The sequence below is a fragment of the Capra hircus genome, chromosome 7, assembly GCF_001704415.2.
Source record: "Capra hircus breed San Clemente chromosome 7, ASM170441v1, whole genome shotgun sequence".
Classification (NCBI taxonomy): domain Eukaryota; kingdom Metazoa; phylum Chordata; class Mammalia; order Artiodactyla; family Bovidae; genus Capra; species Capra hircus.
In genome coordinates, this window is record NC_030814.1 from 49,251,842 (window position 1) to 49,273,890 (window position 22,049).

Genomic DNA, 22,049 nt, shown 5'->3' on the forward strand with positions numbered 1-22,049 from the left:
GTTAAAAAAAAAAGTAGAAGAGGAAAGTCACACAACAGATCAGTAACCATGGTTACATCTGGGGAAAGAAAAAGCCATTATGAGATGGGTAAGGAGGTTATGCTTTTAACTCTCCACACTTCCTGCTTGCATTTTTCACTGTGTGTATATGTGTGAAAAAGTGAAAGTGAAAGTCAGTCGTTCAGTCATGTCCAACTCTTTGCAACCCCATGGGCTGTAGCCTGCCAGGCTCCTCTGTCTATGGGGATTCTCCAGGCAAGAATACTGGAGTGGGTTGCCATTCCCTTCCCTTCTCCAGGGGATCTTCTCGACCTAGGAATCGAACCCAGGCCTCCCATATTGCAGGCAGATTCTTTACCGTCTGAACCACCAAGGGTGTGTGGGAAATATCTGCACTTAATTTCAAGGTTTAACACACACTTAGGGTAAATCCATGAAATCCCAAAGGGCCTACAGAGTCGCAGGTTAAGCCCAGGGAGGCTGCCCACCACCAGTCCAGGCTGTCTGCCCTGAACCCTTGCCGGTGATGCACAGAGATCCCTGCTGGACCTAGAGCTGGTTTCCCTGCACCCACCACCCCTACAACCACACACCCCATCTCAGGCCACCACCATCACTTCGGTTGGAAACAGATTCTCACCAGCGAGAGCTCGTCCACCTCAGGGGCCGAGGCGGGGGGGCCCTCCGGAGAGGGGCTGGGGGGCGCAGAGGAGGGGATGGGCGATGCAGAAGCACAGGAGGGTGTGTCTCCATCATCCAGGGCTGGCAAGGCGGCCAGACTCACATCCTCAGGCATGTCATCCAGGGTTTTGGTGAGCGCTGCCAGGAGGGCCTCATTCTCGTTGTCGATTATCTGCAGTGAGCAGAGAGGCAGAGAGGGGACACGGTTAGCTAATGCCTTGGGCTCAGCGACTTTGGGTAGAAGTCTTCTCTGTACCTGCAGCTGCACCACCTCCACCATCAGCCTTCCGCCAAACCTGCTCAGTTTCCTTGGAAAGCAGATGCCCAAGAAATGTGCTACGGACTCTAAGAATCAGAGATTTTCGAGCAGGCAGCAGGTGGTAACAGAAAGGGCCTTGGCTTGGGGTCACATTGCTAATCAGGGGACACCCATCCCTTCCTCCAAGGACAGTCACTTCATACCGCAGCCTCCTGTGTCCAAACTCCTGGACAGAGTACTGAGGCTGGTCTATGCCACTGGCAGCCCCAGGTCAGCCTCTCTGACCCTGGGGCCCAGACAGCTGGTGGAAAGACTGGACGCTCCAAGGTTCGTCCGTGACAGTGACGAGCAGAGCAACAGGACAGCTGCCATGCCCCGGTGGGCTCCCAGGGCCTGCAGCCTCATTCACTCATGGACGGGCAGGGCGGTTAGTGTGGTGGCTAGGAGCTTGGGATCTGGAGCTAGGGTGGATCCCAGATCTCACATTTACCAACTATAACAACAGGACCTACTTCCTAAGGCTATTGTCAAGGACTGAGTAAATATATGTAAGATGCTTGGAAAACCATGCCTGGCACAGAACAAGCACTCCTCACCACCACCACCACCACCACCACCACCACCACGGTCGCTGCTGTGATGACTCTTGCTACAAGGATGGTGATGGTAACAGCGAAGGCGACGACAGTGGTGGGGGTGATGGCGACGATGATGGCTGTGGCGGGGGCAATTCCTCCCCCCTTCTACCTAACACACATGTACTACTTCTCTGTGCCTGGACATGACTGGAGACGGGTGATACAGACTGGTAGCTCATGGAGTTTACCCCTCCAGTGGAGAAAAGCGTTAAACAAGGAAACAAAACTAGATCATTTCAGAGAGTGAGAAAGCCTGGGGAAAAAAAATAAAAGGAAGCTGGGATGCAGAATAAGAATGCGGTAAAGATTTATAGGCTATTTACAGCAGTCAAAGAAGGCTGCTCTGAGCAGCTAATACTGAAACTCAGGCTTGAAAGATGAGAAGGTACCAGCCAGGCAAAGAGCTGAGGAAAGACGATTCCAGGCAGAGTGAAAGCCTAGTGCCAAGACCAGGGACAAAGAGTTTGGCTGATGAAAGAACTAGAAAGGCTTTGTAAACAGTGCCTCAGGTAAACGCCACAATAACCCTTGTGGGGGTGGGGTCGTTGTTCAGTCGCTCAGTCATTTCCAACTCTTTGTGACCCCATGGACTGCAGCACACCAGGCTTCCCTGTTCTTCACCATCTCCCGGAGCTTGCTCAAACTTATGTCCATTGAGTCGGTGATGCCATCCAACCATCTCATCCTCTGTCGTTCCCTTCTCCTCCTGCCCTCAATCTTTCCCAGCATCACGGTCTTTTCTAAGGAGTCGACTCTTCGCATCACGTGGCCAAAGTACTGGAGCTTCAGCTTCAGCATCCGTCCTTCCAGTGAATAATCAGGATTGATTTCCTTTAGGATGGACTGGTTTGATCTCCTTGCAGTCCAACAGACTCTCAAGAATCTTCTTCAACACCACAGTTCAAAAGCATCAAGTCTTTGGTTCTTAGCCTTCCTTATGATCCAATTCACACATCCATACATGACTACTGGAAAAACCACAGCTTTGACTATGGACCTTTGTCAGCAAAAAGTCCACTATCATATTAGATGGTGACTGCAGCCAAGAAATTAAAAGATGCTTGCTCCTTGGAAGAAAAGCTATGAAAAACCTAGATAGCATTAAAAAGGGGGGTTGGGGTACTATTCTAATTGCCATTTTGCATTTGAGGAAACTGAGCCCACGGAGGTTGACCAACATGCCCTGGGTACATTTAATTCATCCACACAGCACATCCAGGGCAGAGACGGGCCTGACACAGAGCACAGCACACACAGATGAACTAACAGGCTTCCTTCCCTGATGTCTCAGATCTCTGACACGAGGGTGAGCACGCACACTCCCAGCTCACCAGCCCTGCACGGAGATCACCCTGCCTCCAGCTGGGGCACTGAGCGTCCCACTCAGCAAAGCCCAGCTACTGGGCTTGTTCTGGCAAGAGGGCTGTCTGTCACATGATGTCTTAACCAGCGCTCTTTCCCATCCCAGGTCAAGTTGTTTATCCTTTCTTCAGGAAGTTCATCTGAAATACACATCCCGTGACGGCCTTTTGGCTGCACTAAATCTGTTTCAGGCCTTGCAGCCAGAGAAGCAGCTGAGTAATTCAAAGGGGGACATGCGGAGAAGAGTGGTTGTGACTTTGCAAGACAGCTAAGAATAAAAGAAAGGTCAAAGGAAGGTTTCAGGTTAGCCTGACCTGGGCCCCCAGGATGGAGGTTCAAGGGCAGGTCCAGGAATTCCGGTTCAGGAATGCAACAGAGCTCAAGCGGCAGCCCCAATCCCCATCCACAGGCCGGCCCCCAAACCTGTGTTTCCAGAGCAATCGGTCCAGCCTGATGGGGAGTTAAGATCTTGGACATGGGGCTCAAGGACCACTCTTGGGGTTGACTGTGGGGCACTCTATCACTGACAGGGTGACCTTGGGTAAGTCATTTCCCGTTTCTAAGCCTTGAAGCTTTGGGGGAAGACCTGGTCCCCAATCAGTTTCCCTCCAAGGGTTACTAGGGAGGCCGGTCTGGAGGCAGCCACACAAGGGCTCAGTGAATTGTTCCTCAGCCTAGCTCAGTGCCTGGGGCGTGGGAGGCTCCAGGCAGATTTGATGAATGGAAGAATGAGTGAACCAAAAATGAACTCTGACCACTGGGGAGATTAGAGTCTCAAAGAACCCGTTCCAGAGGGAAGTGATTCACAAGTCATTCAGTGTCATCGGCACTGGAAGGAAGGAGGGGTCCGGCTTTCACAGCCAGAGGAAAAAGGCCCGGAGATATTCTGAACTATCACTAGTATCAGAGCTGGAAGGGCCCGTGGGGGTCACACAGTGACCAGGAAAGTCAACCATGCAGCTTGCGTGCTCCTGGGTCCCATCCCTCATGCCCCCAACCCAGTTTTCCTTCCATGCCCTTTCTTAACACAACCCTCCAGGCAACACTGTGGATCATCTGGGTTGTAACTCACATGGAAGCCTATTTGCCATTCTTTTTTGGGGTGGGGGGGATGAAGATCCGGGAAAGACTTGTCAAGATCACACAGCAAGTTGGGAGGGGGGTAGGGAGGATGGTCAAGGACTTACTAGGTACTCGGCATGGTGCTGAAATGAATACCAGATGGTAGAGACCGCCAAGGAGCCCCAGCAGGTTAGGCAAAAACAAAATGGCTAACAGAAGGGCTTCCCATTCTGTCCTCAGCCCTCCCTTAGCAGGTCCAGCTTGGAACAGCCAGGCGGGGTTGGGGGTCCTGACCCCGGCTGGGAAGAGAGTCCGACCCTGCCCTCAGCATGGTCCCACCAGCACCCCAGGATAATACATCACAGGGAGCCGGGCCACCCCTCTCCTCTTCCCAGGCCCATTAGCTCAGCTCTCCCAGCTCTGCTTAGAAACGGAGTGCAAATTAATGGAGAGTTAATCAGCTGAGGAAGGGATATTAATAGGCTTGGCCCCACCCCCAATCTTCCCGAGCGCTCTGAGGCTGGAGAAGAAGGAACCTGCAAGAAACCAGAGGGAGCACCCTCATGCTGAGCACCTAGAGGGCCCCGAGGGAAAGACAACAGAACAGAGTTCAGGCTCCCAGGGCCAGAAGAACACTCAGGGATTGCCCCCATTCACTGGGGTGCAGGAAACCCAGGAAGTCAGTTTCCCTTCCTTTTTTCTGGGGGTCTAAAAGGACCCAGTGGCTCTCTCTCTATAACAGATTAAGGAGCGCTGATCTAATCTGTGCTCTTTCCTCATTTCTCACCCAGGGAAACTGAGGCCCAACAAGGAGCTACTAGCCCAAGGCCACACAGCACATGGTGACAAAACCAAACGCCTGCCTCCGCCAGAAATATTTACTAAGTTTAGCCTACTGTGGCCCTGGCCCCAGCATTCTGGGCACACAAACAGAAGGCACTGTCCCTGCCTCCAGGGCAGTTGTCAGCTCTTGTAAGGATAGCTGTTCTCCACTCTCCCGGTCTGTTTCCATAGCAATGGTGCCACCTGACTTGTGAGAACACGGCTCTGACTCAAGGCAGCATGCCTACACGACTGCCACTGGTCAAATGAGGACTCTGTCCCAGTCAGTGGCGGGGGCGTATTAGAACCTCTGGGCTCTGAATTCCAGCTCAAGGACTCTGGAATGGGTCATGTCTGGTCCTTGGCAAGAAAGAAAACATTGCAATCAGTTTCTTCATTCAACACCTATGACCAGCTCTTTTCAATTCAATGTGCAAGGGCCTCACAGAAGAACAAAATACTGCTTGCCCTCAAGGAGCTTGAATTCTGAAGGTCACATGCATGCACAGGATGGGAGCCCAGAGAGGAAGTGACTGACCACCTGCCTTAGGAAGAGCTAACGTGAGAGCTGGGTGTTGAAGGATGTTTTCATAGAAATGTTTTTTAAGCCCAAAGAAAGTGCTGGTCTCTGTGCACAGCCTGGGAGCATGACAATTTACAGTGCTGTATCAGCCCCCAAGCTCCAGGGTGGGGAGGGGACCAGGGAGGAATCAGGCACTGATCATGTAAGCACCCTGGCAGAGAGGCACTGGGGTGTGATGGGTGGCGCAGGTCATGGAATGCAGGGCATGAAGGGGAGAGAGGCAGGGTATGCAGAGTTCCACCACAGTCCTGACCATCTCCGAAGATTCTTCTGCCTTCCTTGCTGTGCAAAGAGCCCAAAGGCCACACCAGGCTGACTTGTGTCTGAGGCCATTTCATGCACATAGTAGGCTCCTGGCAGGAGCTTACTAGTGGGTTTGGCCAGTCTCTGAGTAGGTGGGGCCTGTGTAGTTTAGGTGGGGATGGTCTTTAAGTTGCTAAGCGAAAGTCACTGAGTTGTGTCCAACTCTCTGTGACCCCATGGACCATAACAGTCCATGAATTCTCCAGGCCAGAATAATTGCATGGGTAGCCTTTCCCTTCTCCAGGGGATCTTCCCAACTGAGGGATCCAACCCAGGTCTCTCACGTTGCAGGTCTATTCTTTACCAGCTGAGCCACAAGGTAAGCCCAAGAACACTGGAGTGGGTAGCCTATCCCTTCTCCCAGGAAGATGATCTTCCCGACCCAGGAATTGAACCAGGGTCTTCTGCATTGCAGATGGATTCTTTACCAACTGAGCTATCAAGGATGGTCTTTAGGCAGCATCCAAATCCCTCTTGCCATCAGTTCTCTATAACCTGAAAGTGTTTCCTGGAAGTTGGCCCCACTCTGAGGGAGGGAATAGCAGAGCGCAGTTTACCCCATTGTTGTGAGAAAGAATAGAGTTCCCGGAATGAGGCAGAACCAGAGCCCAGTCCTGCTGATCCTCATACAACAGCGAGGGGGTTGGGTTCCTGCATTAGAGTAAACACACTGACCCTTCCTAACTGTGTGGCCTTAGGCAAGTTACTTAACCTCTCTAAGCATCACTTTTCTCATCTATAAAATGGGTTACTTATAATTTTTTTACTGATAGGTTAGAATAATCTTGGGGAAAATCTAACTCCTTCCCTGGTGGCTCAGATGGTAAAGAATTTGCTTACAATGCAAGAGTCCCAGATTCTATTCCTGGGTCAGGAAGTTCCCATGGAGAAGGGTATGGCAACCCACTCTAGTATTCTTGCCTGGAGAATTCGATGGACAGAGGTGGGTTACAGACAACGGGGTTGCAAAGAGTCAGACACACCTGAGCGGCTATCGCTTTCACTAATATGACCCAGAAGAGCATGCATAATCTGGCCCCTGTCTGGCCCATCCCCACGCCCCATTTCCTGACACTTTCCCTTTAGCTACTGCCCTCCAGCTCTTCGGTTCCCCAACACAGCAAGCCTTCCTGCTTCCTGGCTCTGGGATCATCATGAGGCTCCTTTGTCCTCCTTCAGCGGAAGCATCTCCTCCTAGAAAGCACCTTCCTGACCACTCAGTTTCTTCAGACGCTCCTCATTCCAGGTTTATTCTTACTGTGCCATGTCCCTAGTGACCACTGTTTGTCTATGTATTACCTGATCTAGGGTCAGTCTTCCCTCTAGACCGTAGAGTCCACTGTTGAATGCAGTGTCTGACACACATAGGGAGCTCCATAAACATTTCTAGAAGGAATGATACAATTTGTCAGGAGAATTATTTGAGATGATGCTCTTGGCACACTGACTTGGCACATGGTATGTTATTATTGTTGTTATTGTTATCGCTATTATTATTATTATATTGTCAGACAGGCACAGGGAGATACGCATTCTTCCTTCAGTGTTTATAGAGGAGCATATTTCAAGGGAAGAATAATAACTCCAAATGTACTCATCACCCAGTTTCAACTTGGTCAATCTTATTTCACCTATTACTCTCCATGCTGCACACTCACACATGCAAATGCAGGCAGGGATTGCTTTATTCCCACATTATCCCACATTAGAGGCCTTCTTAAAGGAAACATGCCTCCAAGACTGTGGGGCTCACAGGGGAAGAGGCATAGATATGAACTGCAGGTCCTGGCATTGCTTCTTCTTAAAGACCCTCTCTGGGAAGTGGGGAGGGAGGCTCAAGAAGGAGAGTATATAATTATGACTGATTTGCTTTGTTGTACAGCAGAAACCAATACAACACGGTAAAGCAATTATCCTCCAATTAAAAAAAAATTTTTTAATAAAAATAAAGAAAAAATAAATAAAGAATCTCTAGGTACCAATGGAAATATGGAGATAAATACACTCCTGTCTGAGAGTTGTTAATAAAATTAAGTGAGTGAATATACACACACAGGGACAGTCCTGGCACAGAGAATGGGAGTCAGTCCCATTACGGTGTCAGCCATTATGGCGTCAGCATGGTTATAAAGCTCTGGCTTAGGAGGCAGGCAAACTGGGTTTCAATCTAGTTCAGCTACTGACAAGATAAATCACCCTAGGCATGTAGCTAATCTTCTCCAAGCCTCAGTTTCCTCATCTGTAAAATGGGGAGATAATCTCACTTGCTTCACAGAGTGGGAATGAGAGTTCAGTGCGATCATTCAAGGAAGGGAGGAACTCGCTCTGGCTCACAGAGAGACTCAGTTCTGACTCGGGGCATGGAGAAAGTAGCTCTTCCCAGTCCCCACTTCCCAGAGGCGATAACACTGCCTCTGAGAGGGCAAGAGCTGCCCAAGACCAAGTGCAGACCCAGGACAACAGACAGGGTCCCAGTAGCTGCAGAGGGTGAAGAGACTTCTTTGTATCTGCAAGTGGAGAAGAAGGTGACTCAGGGCAGAGCCAGGCTTTCAGGGGCAGAGAGAGGCACAGCGAGGCAGACGGTGGTGAGGCTCGGAGGGCGTACCTGGAAGAGCTCCAAGTCGTCAGGGCTGTAGTCGCTGGGGTCGGCTTCGGAGTTCTCTGGGCACCACTGCAGCTCCTCAAAGCAGGTGGCTGAGTCGAAGTCGTTAGCATCCAGCTGGGAGAGGTCGAGCTCGGGAAAGTCAGCGCAGAGTGGTTCCTCCCCAGATCCCCCACCCTGAGGAGACAGGTAGAAAGGAGTGGGTCAGAGCTGAGCCTGGCTAGACCCAAGAAAGGACCCTCCTACTTAGGATGCTGTCAGTCTGAACCCTTGGCTACCTTTGTCTAGGGCCTGATTTTGCCAAGTGACCAAGAAATGAAAAGATCTACCTCGTCCTCTTGCAGCTGTTGAACCTACCAGGAAGTAGGTCAGGCTGTAGCATTACAAATGCCCCTGCCTGCTATATCTTCCCTGCTCCTCCACACTCCTATACACCCCTCAAAGCCCTGCCCACATAGGACCTCTTTTCTCTTCCCAGAAATGTTTGGTTGAAAACTTGATTACAGCCTGTAAGTAGAGATCTACTCCTTTCTATAACTGTTCCCATTTGAAAGGGGATTTCTAGAAGGCAACAATCCTTCTATATGAATAATGAAACAACAAAAAGCAAGAACCGACATCATTGAGTGATTGCTGCATTCTAGAAAAACACTCACCCAGGTTCCCAGAAATAATTGTCATGTCTAAAAGGGTAGAAGATCACCCATCAGCAGACAATAGGTAAGTAAAACTATAACCATTTATATCATGGACTATTACAGTGCTGTTGAAAAGAATGAGGGTATTATGTATGTTATCATATCATACATACATATCATGTTAAATCTAAACTGCAGAACATCGGCAGGTAGAATACTATCCCACATGTGTAAAAAGAATGAGACAGACTCAAGCCACACACTGTTCATGATAATATATATGAGACTACAGCGCCAATACATAGGAGGTCTAGAAGGCCATAAGGGGTTGGTGGGATAGAAGAGAGTCAGGGAGGACCCGGTGCCAGCACTGACTAACCCGGTTCTTCTCAGAGTGTGGTCCCAGGACACCTGGGAACCTGATGGAAACAGTGCAGATTCTCAGCCTAACCCAGAAGATAGGCCCAGAAAGCCATCACTTTCTCACTCTGGCCTCCCAGGTTTAATAGTTACCAAGGGACTTCCCTGGGGATCCAGCGGGTAAGACTCCAAGCTTCCAATGCAAGGAATTAAGATCCTGCATGCCACTGGGAGCAACCAAGAAATTTAAAAATTAAATTTAAAAAAAAGTTACCAATAGAAGGGTGCCTTGCAGATTCAGAAACAGCCTGAGTTGGGTTAGGCTGGCACAGAAACAGGATACCACAGACACTGGGGTCCAGCATCTATGAATCACAATCCCCATGTACCAACTGTGATACCTTGGGCAAGTCCCTTCACCTCTATGAAGCTCAACTATCTCATCTGTAAAATGGGACAATAACACCTGCCTCATACAGTTAATATTAAATGAGGCAATGCTATAACTTGGCTTGGTAAGTGCTCAATAAATGGCAGCAGACAGGAATGGTGACAAATTTTAAAAAATAATATAAAACAGCAGAGTTTCATGGCAGGCAGAAATGGGTGGAACTTCCTTTGAGAACAGAAAGAGGCCTGCGTGACACTGAAGAGAAATAGGTTTTATCCAGGCCTTTTCCTTAATTGTTACCACTTACTAGGCCTCATAAATTATGAATAAATGTATATTATTAGCTCAACTTGACACAGGAAAAAGGCTTTTATCTGAATTTGGGTCAAATGTCTTAATTGGCATTTTGCAAGAATCCTGTACACCCAGGCAGCAGCAAGTCTGGTTCTCGCAAGCAGCCAGTCCCTGCTTTCAGGCCAGGTAGCACATGCCCAGAGAGAGCAACTCCAGGGGCACTCCCAAACATGCCTGCCCTCTATCTGCCCAGTCTTCCTCCAAGCCACATGTGTTCAGCACTCATGGGAACTAAGCCCTGTGTCACTCGGAGAGGATTCTCCGCCGCCCCCTGGGGCTGCCTCCTCCTCCCCTACTGAGTTGGCTCATGGGGGTACAGTGGTCTTGCCTGTTCTAAACAGACGTTTGGTTTGTTTCCAGTTTTTGGCTGTGATGAACAAGCCTTGTGTGCAAGGCTTTGCGTGATAAAGACTCACATATCATACGATTTTCTCTCTCTTGGGTGAATATCTAGGAGTGGAACTGCTTGCTCATATGGTAAGTGTCTGTGCACGCCTGCTCAGTTGTGTATGACTCTTTGCAACCGTATGGACGACAGCCCGCCAGGCTCCTCATCCGTGGAACTCTCCAGGCAAGAGTACTGGAGTGGGTTGCTATTCCCTTCTCCAAAGCATCGGTGAACCTTGATAAAAGCTACCTGAAAAACTGCTTTGGCAGTGCACACTCCCATAGGCTGTATGGAAGTTCCTATTGTTCCAGGCCCTCCCTAGCACTTGGTTTTGTCAGTATTTAAATGAGCCATGCATGATAGCGGGGCCTGCAAACATTATATTAAATGCTACTATGAGACAGGCCCTGTGATGCTTAAGACTCCATGTGTTCCTTTATGATTTGCCATCTCAGTGGGAAAAGAAAACGCACACATATTTCATTACAGATTGTGTTAGTGCCACAACGGAAACAAACCAGGTGCAAGGATGGAGGACAAGAGAGGGAGGGGAATCTACTTAGATGGGGTTGACCAAAGGCTTCCTGGAGAAGCCAACGTCTGGTTTGAGACATGAAGGAGGAGCCAGGCAGTTGAAGATGTGGAGAAGGTTTCAGGCAGAGATCCAGGTGGGGACCAAGCCTAGAGTGTTGGGCCTTGCCCACAGGCCAGTGAGGCTGCAGCTCAGCCCTGGAGTAGGGGGAGGGAGAGGATGCCTTCAGAGAGGCAGAGGAGGCCAGCTCAGGTAGGAACTCGATGGACTGGGGTCTGATGCCAAGTGTGATGAGGATGGAGGCACTAGTGGTAAAGAACCCGCCTGCCAATGCAGGTGACATGAGACACGCGGGGGTTCGATCCCAGGGTTGGGAAGACATCCTGGAGGAGGGCATGGCAACCCACTCCAGTATTCTTGCCTGGAGAATCCTCACGGACAGAGGAGCCTGGGGGGCTGCAGTCCAGAGGGTTGCAAAGAGTCGGACACAACTGAGGCGACTTAGAACACAAGCATGCAAATGGTGGGGGTGGGGCCAGCGTAGGAGCAAGCAGATGGGCTGGGCTGACTAGCACCCAGGAGAGACTCAGGCGGGAGGGCTGGGAGGGCCGAGGCCCTCCACTGAGGGCCTGTGGAGCAGGAGGAAAGGCCAAAAGCAGAGACACAAAGATGCTGGGCAACTGGCAGCTCCCTGGCCAGCAAAGCCCCTACCTGTAAGCTCTCTGGGGAGCTCTTTCTTTATATATTCCAGAATCAGCCCAGCCTAGTAACTCAGAGCAGCCACCTCTGTAAGACTTGCCTCTTGAATCTTATAAACAACTTTTAAATCAGAGTTCCAGAATTCCAGATCAGCAAGGAAAAGCTGCCCCAAGAGGTTGTCCATGCAGGTCTTTGTGGACAATTCAGGAGACCCCTTTCAGAACCAGATATGGTATGTGTGCACAATGCCTGTGTGTGCAAGGAATTCAGACTGAACCTCTGAACCTCTTAACCTTTCGTAGACACATATAAGAACTTCTGACTCGCCTTCACTTGGCACATATGGAAACTGAGGTCCAAGGAGGAAGATGGATTAGCTCAGGGCCATCCAATGAGTATCCTTCCTATGAAAGCCATGCCACTGCCTTTACAAAATGCCATCAAGTGGCCATGACCACTGCGCTTATTGATTTACAGAGCAGCTCGACACACTCAAAGTGTACCTAGAACATAAAATAAAGAAATCTCAGCTTCGCAGCCTTGTCGATTAGGGCTGAGGCCACTCTCTGGCTAAAAACCATTAAGCGTTGCATTAATGGTGATTTCTCTGGCCCTCTCCATATTTAGAGAGGCTTTTGAAGGGGTGCCTCAGGTGACTAAAGGGCCTCTAAACCGGCTGGCTCCTGTAGGCCCCACTCACGGAGTGGTGGGGGCAGGGGCGTCAGAGCACAGGCTAGGCCACTATGACTGAGCGCTTTCTATACACCGTGGGTCAGGCCAAGTGCTTCATCTGCATTCTCTCACTGGATTCCTCTAACAACACTGCAAGGCAGGCGTCACTGACCCCTTGTTACCACTAACCAGGAAACTCGGAGATCCCGTCCCCTGTATTGGCCTGCCAGGGCTGCCGTAAGACAGCACCACAAACTGCGTGGCTCAAACAACAGAAATATTTTGCCTCCGCGTTCTGGAGGCCGGAAGCCTGAGATCAACACGCTGGCAGGGGTGGTGCCTTCCAAGGCCTCTCTTGTTGGCAAGTGGATCGTGTCTTCTCCCTGTGTCTCTCTTCCCATCATCTTCCTCCTACACATGCCAGGCTCTGTGTCCAAATTTCCCTAGATTGGGCCCACCCTGATGACCTCATTTTAACTCGATGACCTCTGTACTAGAGACCCTATCTCCAGATAAGGTCACATTTTGAGGTAATGGGGATTAGGAGGCCAACATATCTTCGAATGGAAGATGCAGTTTAACCCTTAACACCCACGGTCCCAGAAACATAAAGCTGAGATTCCAACCCTGGGTCTCCTGGCTCCCTACACAGCCTGTGCCATGGTCTGACAGCCTGCTTCTGAGGGTGAGAAGGAACTTTTAAAACCATTTCCTCCCATTTATGGGCTTTCCTGGTGGCACAGTGGTAAAGAATCCTCCTACCAATGCAGGAGCCACAGGAGACGCAGGTTCGATCCCTGGCTCAGGAAGATCCCCTGGAGGAGGAAATGGCAATCCACTCCAGTACTCTTGCCTGGAGAATCCCATGGACAGAGGAGTCTGGCAGGCTACAGTCCTTAGGGTTGCAAAGAGTCGGACACGACTTAACAGCTAAGCACACATGCATGCATTCCCATTTATGGATGGGGAGACAGAGCTTTGGGAAAAGTCTGAGAAAAACCCAAGTCACAGGGTGAGTTTGCAGCTGAGCAGGGACAGGCCTGGGGCCACACATGCTGCATTGTGCGCTGGCCCCAGGCACACAGCCCCCTGTGGTCCCCACCGCAAGTCTGCCTACATCACTGCGGCAGGAACACCTCTGGCTGCCGCATCATCTGCACCTATTCCTCCAGCAACATCACACCCCGTATCTAAGCAGGCTATGGCTGCCTGGGAGATAAACACCCCTGGCAATGGATTAATTGTGCTTCGTCCAGGTTCACATAAGTGCCTTCATTGGAAGCTTGTGCATCTTGTCGGAAATCGATTCCCTGTTTAAGAAAGAATGCCTCTGCAGGAAAAATTGGTGGCTCCACTTTCCAGACTACAATCAGCAAATCGCCTAGCTTAGCGTGCCTGGCCCAGAGCACATTCTCAGTTATACCTGGTGGAAGGAAGCGGGAGAGGGGGAGGGGCAGGTGCCCTGACAGAACCTGGGTGCTGGGCCTGCCCGCAGTCACCATGCATCCTTCAGTGGGTCGCCTCCTCTCTTGGGTTCTCACTGCCCCCTCTGGAAAAGAGAATATCAAACACACAGACCCTATGGACCCATCGTGCTCAAGCGGTTGATACAATTTTGTACTTATCTAGTTTCTGTGATCCACACAGACTTTGAGATGAAGGCAGAATAAATAAATGAAAGTTACGGAGGGGGAAACAAAGGTACAAGGAAGGTCTGTATTAACATGGAAAGAGGCCCAGACAAGAAGGACAAAGGGCTAAGCCTGGCTTGGTTGCTAACACTCATCCTTTGAGGTCAGGACCTAAATTTTGTAGCCTCAGTTTCTATCAACAATATGGGGATAATAAAAGAATTCTACTTCACAATGTCCTTACAAAGACAAAACAACACAGGTCAGACTCAGGTCTGCCATGTGTCAGATACCCAGTGAAAGGTGGTCACAGACATAGCACTTACAGTTGACATTCAAGTGACATCCACAGCTATAACCTCATCGATACCTTCCCAAGAGGCAGGAAGGTAGGCAGTGGTCAACGTTCCCACTGCACTGATGGGGAGAGCAGGGCCTCTCAGAGGGTCAGTGCTTCAAGAACTTGTCTCCGGACCCATCCCCTCAGTCCTAAACCTGCTGACGCCCTCAACCCTACCTTCCTTCAGCTTGCACCAGCCCCCACTCCAGTGTTAACACGGCTCGTGGTTTCCCTTGGAGGATGGTCTTGCCCTAACAGACAGACCACACTGGCTCTCTCTGGGCCTCACACACTTCTTGACCGCCATCCTGGATGCCCTAAGCACTGCCCTACTGCCCGCTTGGAGCCTCCCTCACTGACAAAGTTGTATTTGATGGTCTCAGGCTTTAAATGATTGGGCATGAGATCTATTAGGGGTGCAGGTATCTAGCACTGGGCTCACCTTTCCTGCCTCCCTAACCATGGCAGACACCACCAATCAAACACGGCTCTACTTCCCAATGAGCCCCAAGCATTTGCAACGAGGAGCCTTCATGGCCACCGCTAACCCATTAGACCCAGCCTGGTCTAGACCTATGAGCCTATGCCTCTATTTGCCTTCTAGGAAGGGAGGGAAATAAGTATGCATGAAGTCCCCACAGAGTCATCTCACTTTAAAGATGTTTTCCTTTTTCTCCTCCCACCTCTGCTACTTGGCTGGCCTCCCACCCATTCCCCTTCCTAATGTGGCAGCCCACTGATATTCCTTGGGGACATCATCCCTCCTCCGAACCCAGTCGGTCCAGGTGAGTATACTCTGGCCAGTTTAAAGGGTTTCATCCAGTGATGACGGCAACTGGTTCACAGCAGTGGTTCAGGGTGACTATCAGGAATGTGCTGGAGCATTTGGACAAGGGTGCCCAGCTGCTTGAATGTATTTCTGGAGACACTGAGAGACATTTTTGCTTCTGCCTGAGAATGAAGCCACCACAAGGAACGCAGAGTCGAGAAGCAAAGAGAGATGTATTCCTGAGAAAACAGTGTAAACACTTGGATCCAGCTGTGCCTGAAGCCAGTCTAGTCCCTGTTTTTCACAAATATGTGAGTAAATAAGTTCCCTCTCCAGATTAGGTGCCAGCTGGAGTTTATCATCTATCAATGAAAAAGTTATAATTGATTCATCTCTCTTACAACCAAAAGAAAAAAAAAATCTAATCTTCCCACTGTCTTCCAAATTAGTACAAAACTCCTAAAGATGCTTCCAGGAGAACAGTAGGAAAAGTAATTGATTTTTAGACCACAAAGAAATACTACCAGCCTCCTCTGAAATAAGACTCAGGAGTCATAGACACAAAATTAAGCTCCAGGAAGAATAAGTAGAAAATGCAGGAGCTCTGAGCCAGCCTAAAAGAAAAAAAATAAATATTTAAATTTATTTAAAGATAAATCAGACCATTGAAAGGATCTTTTACCTAGACACTCAAGGCTAAGTGTCTCAAAACATCATGGAGACCCTTTCCACGCAAAAGCATCAGTCCCAGGCCTGCCAAGCGCAAACTCAGTGATGTTCAGCCCTTTTCAACCAGGTCCCAACCCCCAGCCACACAGCTGCTCACTCAAGGCTTACTGTAAGGTGATTTGATGGAAGATCACCAGATCTGGTGGGAGTGGGTCCTCCAACACAGAGAGCAAAACAGGTCCAGGGCTCAGAACTGGCTACAAGGTCAGGCCAGACCCAGACAACCAGAGAGGATGACAACTTAGTTACCAGTGACCTTGAGAAAGCAGCTCTGATTGGCAGACAGGTGAACAGGATGGAGGAGGTGGGGTCCCTGATATTTCGAAGCACCAATCGGCCCTGGGTCAGTCACCTTAGGACATGAGGGAGCAGTCAGCTTGGAGCTCCTCAAAGTTTTCATCATTTTGGGCAGTCTTCTGTTACTTGCCATCAAACCTAATCCTAATCAGGCCTTGTCAGGCCTCTGGTACAACAGATGCTTCCCTAAGCAACAGGCCAGGTTAATCCACACTCTTCATCCCCTCCTGTAACAACACACATTACTAAGGCCCACAGTGCCCCAGTGTCTCAGAGACAACCCTCCAGGTCATCTACACACCTGCCTCCAGTGGCTGGGTTGTTTGTTCAATGTCGGTTGTGTTTTCTCCCAAACACAATTATAATTACAGACTTTTTTGTTTTCGCCGTCCCATGGGGCATATGGGATCCTAGTTCCCAGTCCAGGGATCAAACCCGTGCCCTCTGCAGTGGAAGTGCAGAGTCCTAACCACTGGACCACCAGGGAATTCCAATCATTGCTGCTGCTAAGTCGCTTCAGTCGTGTCCGACTCCGTGCGACCCCATAGACGGCAGCCCACCAGGCTCCCCTGTCCCTGGGATTCTCCAGGCAAGAGTGGTTTGCCATTTCCTTCTCCAATGCATGAAAGTGAAAAGTGAAAGTGAAGTCGCCCAGCCGTGTCCAACTCTTCGAGACCCCATGGACTGCAGCCCACCATTGTAATGATTCCAATCATTACAAATTTTATTTTTTTTTAAATATTTGTTTATTTGGCCACACTGCACAGCTTGCAGTTCCCCAACTGAGGGGTCAAACTCAGTCCCACAGCAGTGGGAATTTGCAGTCCTAATCACTGGACCACCAAGGAATTCTGATAACTACAAACTTTAATGAAATGGTTCATCAAGAGAAAATATGAGGATAAGAGAAGAGACTGTAATGGAAACTAAGTTGAAGGCTATGGAAGGAGTCAACAAAGTTGAGCTGTTTTTGTGGGGTTTTTTTTACCTTAAAAAAAAAAACAACACACACACACACACAAAAACCCTGCTGTCAAATTATGTGTGGGTGAATTAATAGTAGAAGATTAGGAAGACATTGGCAAGAATCTGAAGAACTCTGCACTTAGATTGCTTGACGGGAGTCTAAATTCTTAATCCAGTTGAGTGCATCCCCAGTCTGGAAATAGGAGCCCTGGCAGTGTGGGTGTGGACTAGGCAGGAGAGAGCTTGGGATTGCAGTGCCAGCAGCACCAGCAGTCCTAGGGCAAAGACTGGCAATAACGAATGCGCGTGCCATATGGCTTCACTGAACAACCATGGTAGGCATTAGGTTTTATGGTTTTGTGCTTCCACTGACTTTGTCTGAGGAATTCCCCTCTCTGGCCCTCCACCTACCCCTCCAACCCCCAGCTGTAGTTCCCACTCTTTATCACATAAGGCAACTATTATACATGGATTGCAGCCTCCATAGCACAGAAAATTAATCCCTACAATGGATTCCCAGATCTGGGGCTTTAGGCGCTGGAGAAGCCTAGGGAAACACTTCCAGAGACAGAAGACTCTTCTTTTGCAGACAGGGACACTGAGGCAGAAAGTCTCCTGGGACAGGTGTTATCTTAGTCATATCCTTTCTTCCTCCCTGTTGCCTTCCAGCAGCCCCTTTGCCAACTGAGATCCCTAATATCTCTGAGAGCTGTGCCTGAGCGAGGTGACCTGGGGTGGAGCGGCTCCTGGATGTCCTGGCAGGTGGCTGGCACCGAGGTCTTAGGGGATGCCATCAGTGCCCCCACCACCCATTCTGGCACCTGCCAGCCGGCATAGGCTGCCCCTGGCTTGGAAAGGTGGTGTTTTGTTTATTTGAAAAGCGTAAAGTGTGCTCTGTGACACGAGCGGACGAGTGAGTGAGGCTGTTCCGGGGCAGTGCCATTCACACACTGTGTTCCCCTACAATTGCTATCAATTTTCTGCACTTGAATTCAAGGGCCTCTTGAACTCAAGGGAGAGCGGCAGGAAAAGCGCTTTGTAAACTGCGAAGTGCGCGCAGGTATCCACCTGTCGTTAAGACTGCTTGAAGCGGAGCAGGCCCTGGCTGATCACCTGCTAGCTGCAGGGCGTCCCCTAGCCTCTTTCCACCTGTCGTTAAGACTGCTTGAAGCGGAGCAGGCCCTGGCTGATCACCTGCTAGCTGCAGGGCGTCCCCTAGCCTCTTTCCATCTCCAGGGACCGGCCTGCAACACAGAATGGTTGTGTGCCTTGAGTTTCCACCCTGGGGCCTCTGTGCCGGCAGCTCCCTCGGCCTGGGAAGCCTTCTCTTGCTTTCATCTGCGCACAGCTGGTCCTTTCTTATCAGCCCCAGCCCAGATTAAGTGTCCCTCTGAGACGAGCCTTGCTGACCACTGTATCCTGAAGTGGCTGCCAACCTCTCTCCCATCACCTGCTCCAAGGTCCTCAATTAGCACTTTTTTCTCTGATATCCCCCCACCACCTTTCCCGGTATTTTTTTTTAATTGTAGTAAAATATACATAACATTTTAACCATTCTTAACTGGGCAAGGGGGTGGCATTAAGTATATTCACACTGTTGTGTAACCACCAGCAGCACCCCTCTCTAGAATTTGTCCCCATTTTTCATGTCGCTACTTGTATATGTCACGTCCCCCAGCTAGGAGTTCCATCCGAGCAGAAGCTTGTTCCCCGCTGTTTCCCCAGCACCTAGCAGAATGCATAGAATGTAGTGGTTGCTCAATAAACAAAGTGACAGACACATGGGAGCGCCCTGTAAACTGTAAAGGGTGGTGCACAAGAGCAAGAGAATGTAACCTGGACATTTTTTCCATGAAGTCTCGAGACGAGGCCTAACGGCCCAGCAGCCTCACTTACCCAATAATGATTTTTGTCCTACTCGGTGAGGGCAAAAGCGCCAGGAGCTCCTTTTCTTCCCTGGCTCCAGGCCCCTTTGAGAGGTCAAGAATGAAGATACACGATCACATAAGCCACCTGACATTGACACTCACCATTTCAACACAGCAGCTCTACCCAGAGCAACATGTTATCAGTCACCGAAGGGCAGGCACAAAAATAGATGGCAAGGATCAAATGCCACCCTCGGCGGTGGCTGCAAGGCCCTGACATACGAGGATTTGAGGCCTGGGGACCTGGGAGGCAGGGGGGGTCCTCTGTCATAGGAGGGCACAGACACTGGAAGGTGGAATCAGGGCTGGGATTAGCCTGAGGTGCAGGAGGTACCAACCTTAGGGACCAAACATCCAGCAATCGAGACAGATCATATTTAATGTAATATTGTGAAAACAATCAAAATTAATGCCTGCCCCTCAATCCAGGATGAGCAAAATATCAAGACTCTAAATAAAGACAAGGTCAGTAGTACTGACTTTTCCTTTTGCTTCAGACTATTTGGCTCTGCATGGCAGTTTTCCTACCTTTAAAGATGTGGTATTATTATATTCAAAATGGATATTTTGGCATTGACTATTAACAAATTAACCAACACATTAACTATTGCAACATATTTAAAGTGTTGCATTAAAATATAACTTATCTTGATTACTGAACTTTCTGCCATCTCAACTTCTGTGCCTGAGCCATGTGTCTCCTTTGCCTCACTGTGCTGCTGCTGCTGCTGCTGCTGCTGCTGAGTCGCTCCAGTCGTGTCCGACTCTGTGTGACCCCATAGACGGCAGCCCACCAGGCTCCCCAGTCCCTGGGATTCTCCAGGCAAGAACACTGGAGTGGGTTGCCATTTCCTTCTCCAATGCATGAAAGTGAAAAGTGAAAATGAAAGTGAAAGTGAAGTCGTGTCCGACTCTTCGCGACCCCATGGACTGCAGCCTACCAGGCTCCACCGTCCGTGGGATTTTCCAGGCAAGAGTACTGGAGTGAAAATGAGTTCTGTATATTCTGGTGACTGAAATGAGATCGGATCCTGCCCTAGATCCCTTCAGTCTGGGGTCTCGGTTTCCACATCTCTACAATGGAGCCCATAACCCTAGGGTGTTCCAGTCCTGTCCAGTGAGGCATTTGGGACTCTAAAGTGCTATCTATAGGTGAGGAACTGTTATTACATTTTTATCAAAGGTTATAAATGGTCCATGACAATGGTGAGCAGCATTCAGCTTTGAGGTGAGTTGCAACAAACTTGCCTGATTCATAAAGAAAGGAGTGAAGTTTGCTAAATGAATAGGTTTTGCTTAAGAAAAGTGATTAGCGCAGATTCATGGTTCTCCCAGCAAGCAGGACCTCCTCTCCCATTCTGATTCCTTTACTGGATGCAAAGGAAGGCAGAGGGCTACAGGGAGCCCTGGGAAAGCACCCACTCCTTGCAGCTGAAACGGACAACCCCTCAACTCCCTGATCACACTGCAGGATTGCTGTCCTTCACCATCACATTCTTTGGGGTTCCCTCAGAATCAGAATATGCTCAAGAGCAGAGGAGGAGGGACCAGCGTCTGTCAGCTATCCTCAGGTATGAGAAGGATGAAGAAATGCCTGGAAATGGATAGCGGTGCTGTTGGTACAAAATCGTGAATGTATTTAATGCCACTAATTGTACACTTAAAAATGGCCAATATTATCTTATGCATATTTTACCACAATACAATTAAAATTAATGCTAAAAGTCCCAGAGACCTAAAATAAAGTGCCTGGCCCACTCCTTCTGGAGGAGTTCTCTGGGGTCCTTCGGTGTCCACGTTCTTTGCTTCTATTTATGTGTTCCTTGCCGTGGCTGGCAGAGGAGACCCGGGGGGAGCTGGGCCAGAGCTCAGCTGAGAAGCCCTTCTGCCTGTTCACACTGTTATAAATAACCCAGAAAGAGGCAGAAAGAGGGGTCTGGCATGAGAATGAAGGTCAGGCAGCCCCTTCGTGGCATTTGAGGAAATGTCACGCCCTTCGGGCCAGCGGTGCCGGCTCACATCTCCAGCCGCCACGCTGCCCAGGGCCGACTGTGGCCATGCTGTCGTGCCAGGGAGCATCACTCCTACTCTGGAAGGGCAGCCCCAAGGTGGCCGGCTCCTGGAGGTTCAAGCAGAGAGGAGACCGTGGGGTGAGTTGGAGGAGCAGAGAATAGCTGAGGATCCCCCAGCCTAACGCGCAGGGGGTGAAGTCAACTTCCCAAGAACCCAGGCCAGGGCTCAGCCACCAACACAGCAGCCTTGGCTTGTCAGCCAATACACACAGCCCGCGGAGGGAGAGATGACTCAGCAACGTGCAGCCCACAACTGCCCCTGCTGGGGCTGCTGCACAGCGTGGGAGCCGGGAAGGGCCTCACAGCCCATCTGGTCCTGTGGTTCCCACGCTGGGCTCCCTGGGGAAGCCCCTGCGTGCTCTCCACCCCCACAGCCCGCCAGCGCCCTGGGCTTGGAAGTGGGAGGGATGATGAGGGAGCTAATTAATTAGGTTTTCCATTTTTATTAACTAAAAACTACACAGTGGCAATGCATCATACTCCTATTTAACCTGAGTGAATTCAACATTATGAGCTTGCCAAAAACCAAATACACAGGAAGCCAAATTTCTGTTTCTTTCTTCCATGTTAGAAATACGACGACATTATGTTTTGCACGTGAATTTTATACCTCCCCATACCCACACACTCATACCTACTTTTCACATATGCTATTTTGTTGGCAATTTAAAAGCTTTACTGGGTTCATTTGAAATTTCAGACTAAGAAGACACTTTCCAAGTAGGTGGTATGTACCACCAGCAAAGTGGGTATTTCCACGTGGTACAGATGAAGAAGCTAAGACTCAGGGAGGTAACATGACTTTGCAAAGCAGAATGTAAATGTTGGAGAGTCTTTATGGGCTCAGGAAGCCCAGGTAAGAAGGTGCTGTGTAGACCACAGAAGATACCGCTAAAGCTGGGGCGAGCCCACCATCCCCAGGGAGCTGGAGGCACAGCTGAGACTAGGGGCCGTTACTCACCCTCCTGCAT

At 49.8% G+C, this 22,049-nt stretch overlaps 1 protein-coding gene across 3 annotated transcripts in view; it reads right to left on the reverse strand.

Moving 5' to 3' along the window:
* The window catches only part of PPARGC1B (PPARG coactivator 1 beta), a 121,181-nt gene that overhangs the window by 27,779 nt on the left and 71,353 nt on the right, over positions 1-22,049 (reverse strand). For 2 of the 3 annotated variants that reach the window (XR_001918292.1, XM_018050171.1), the window contains exons 2-4: positions 8,316-8,489; positions 7,010-7,096; positions 641-853 (exon numbers count right to left, since the gene is read on the reverse strand). Coding sequence is in view for 2 of the 3 variants with exons in the window: in XM_018050171.1 (XP_017905660.1) it covers positions 641-853; positions 7,010-7,096; positions 8,316-8,489 (474 nt within the window). In the remaining variant the exon portion in view is untranslated. The remainder of the gene's footprint in view (positions 1-640; positions 854-7,009; positions 7,097-8,315; positions 8,490-22,049) is intronic. The other variant, XM_018050172.1, reaches the window with a different exon arrangement.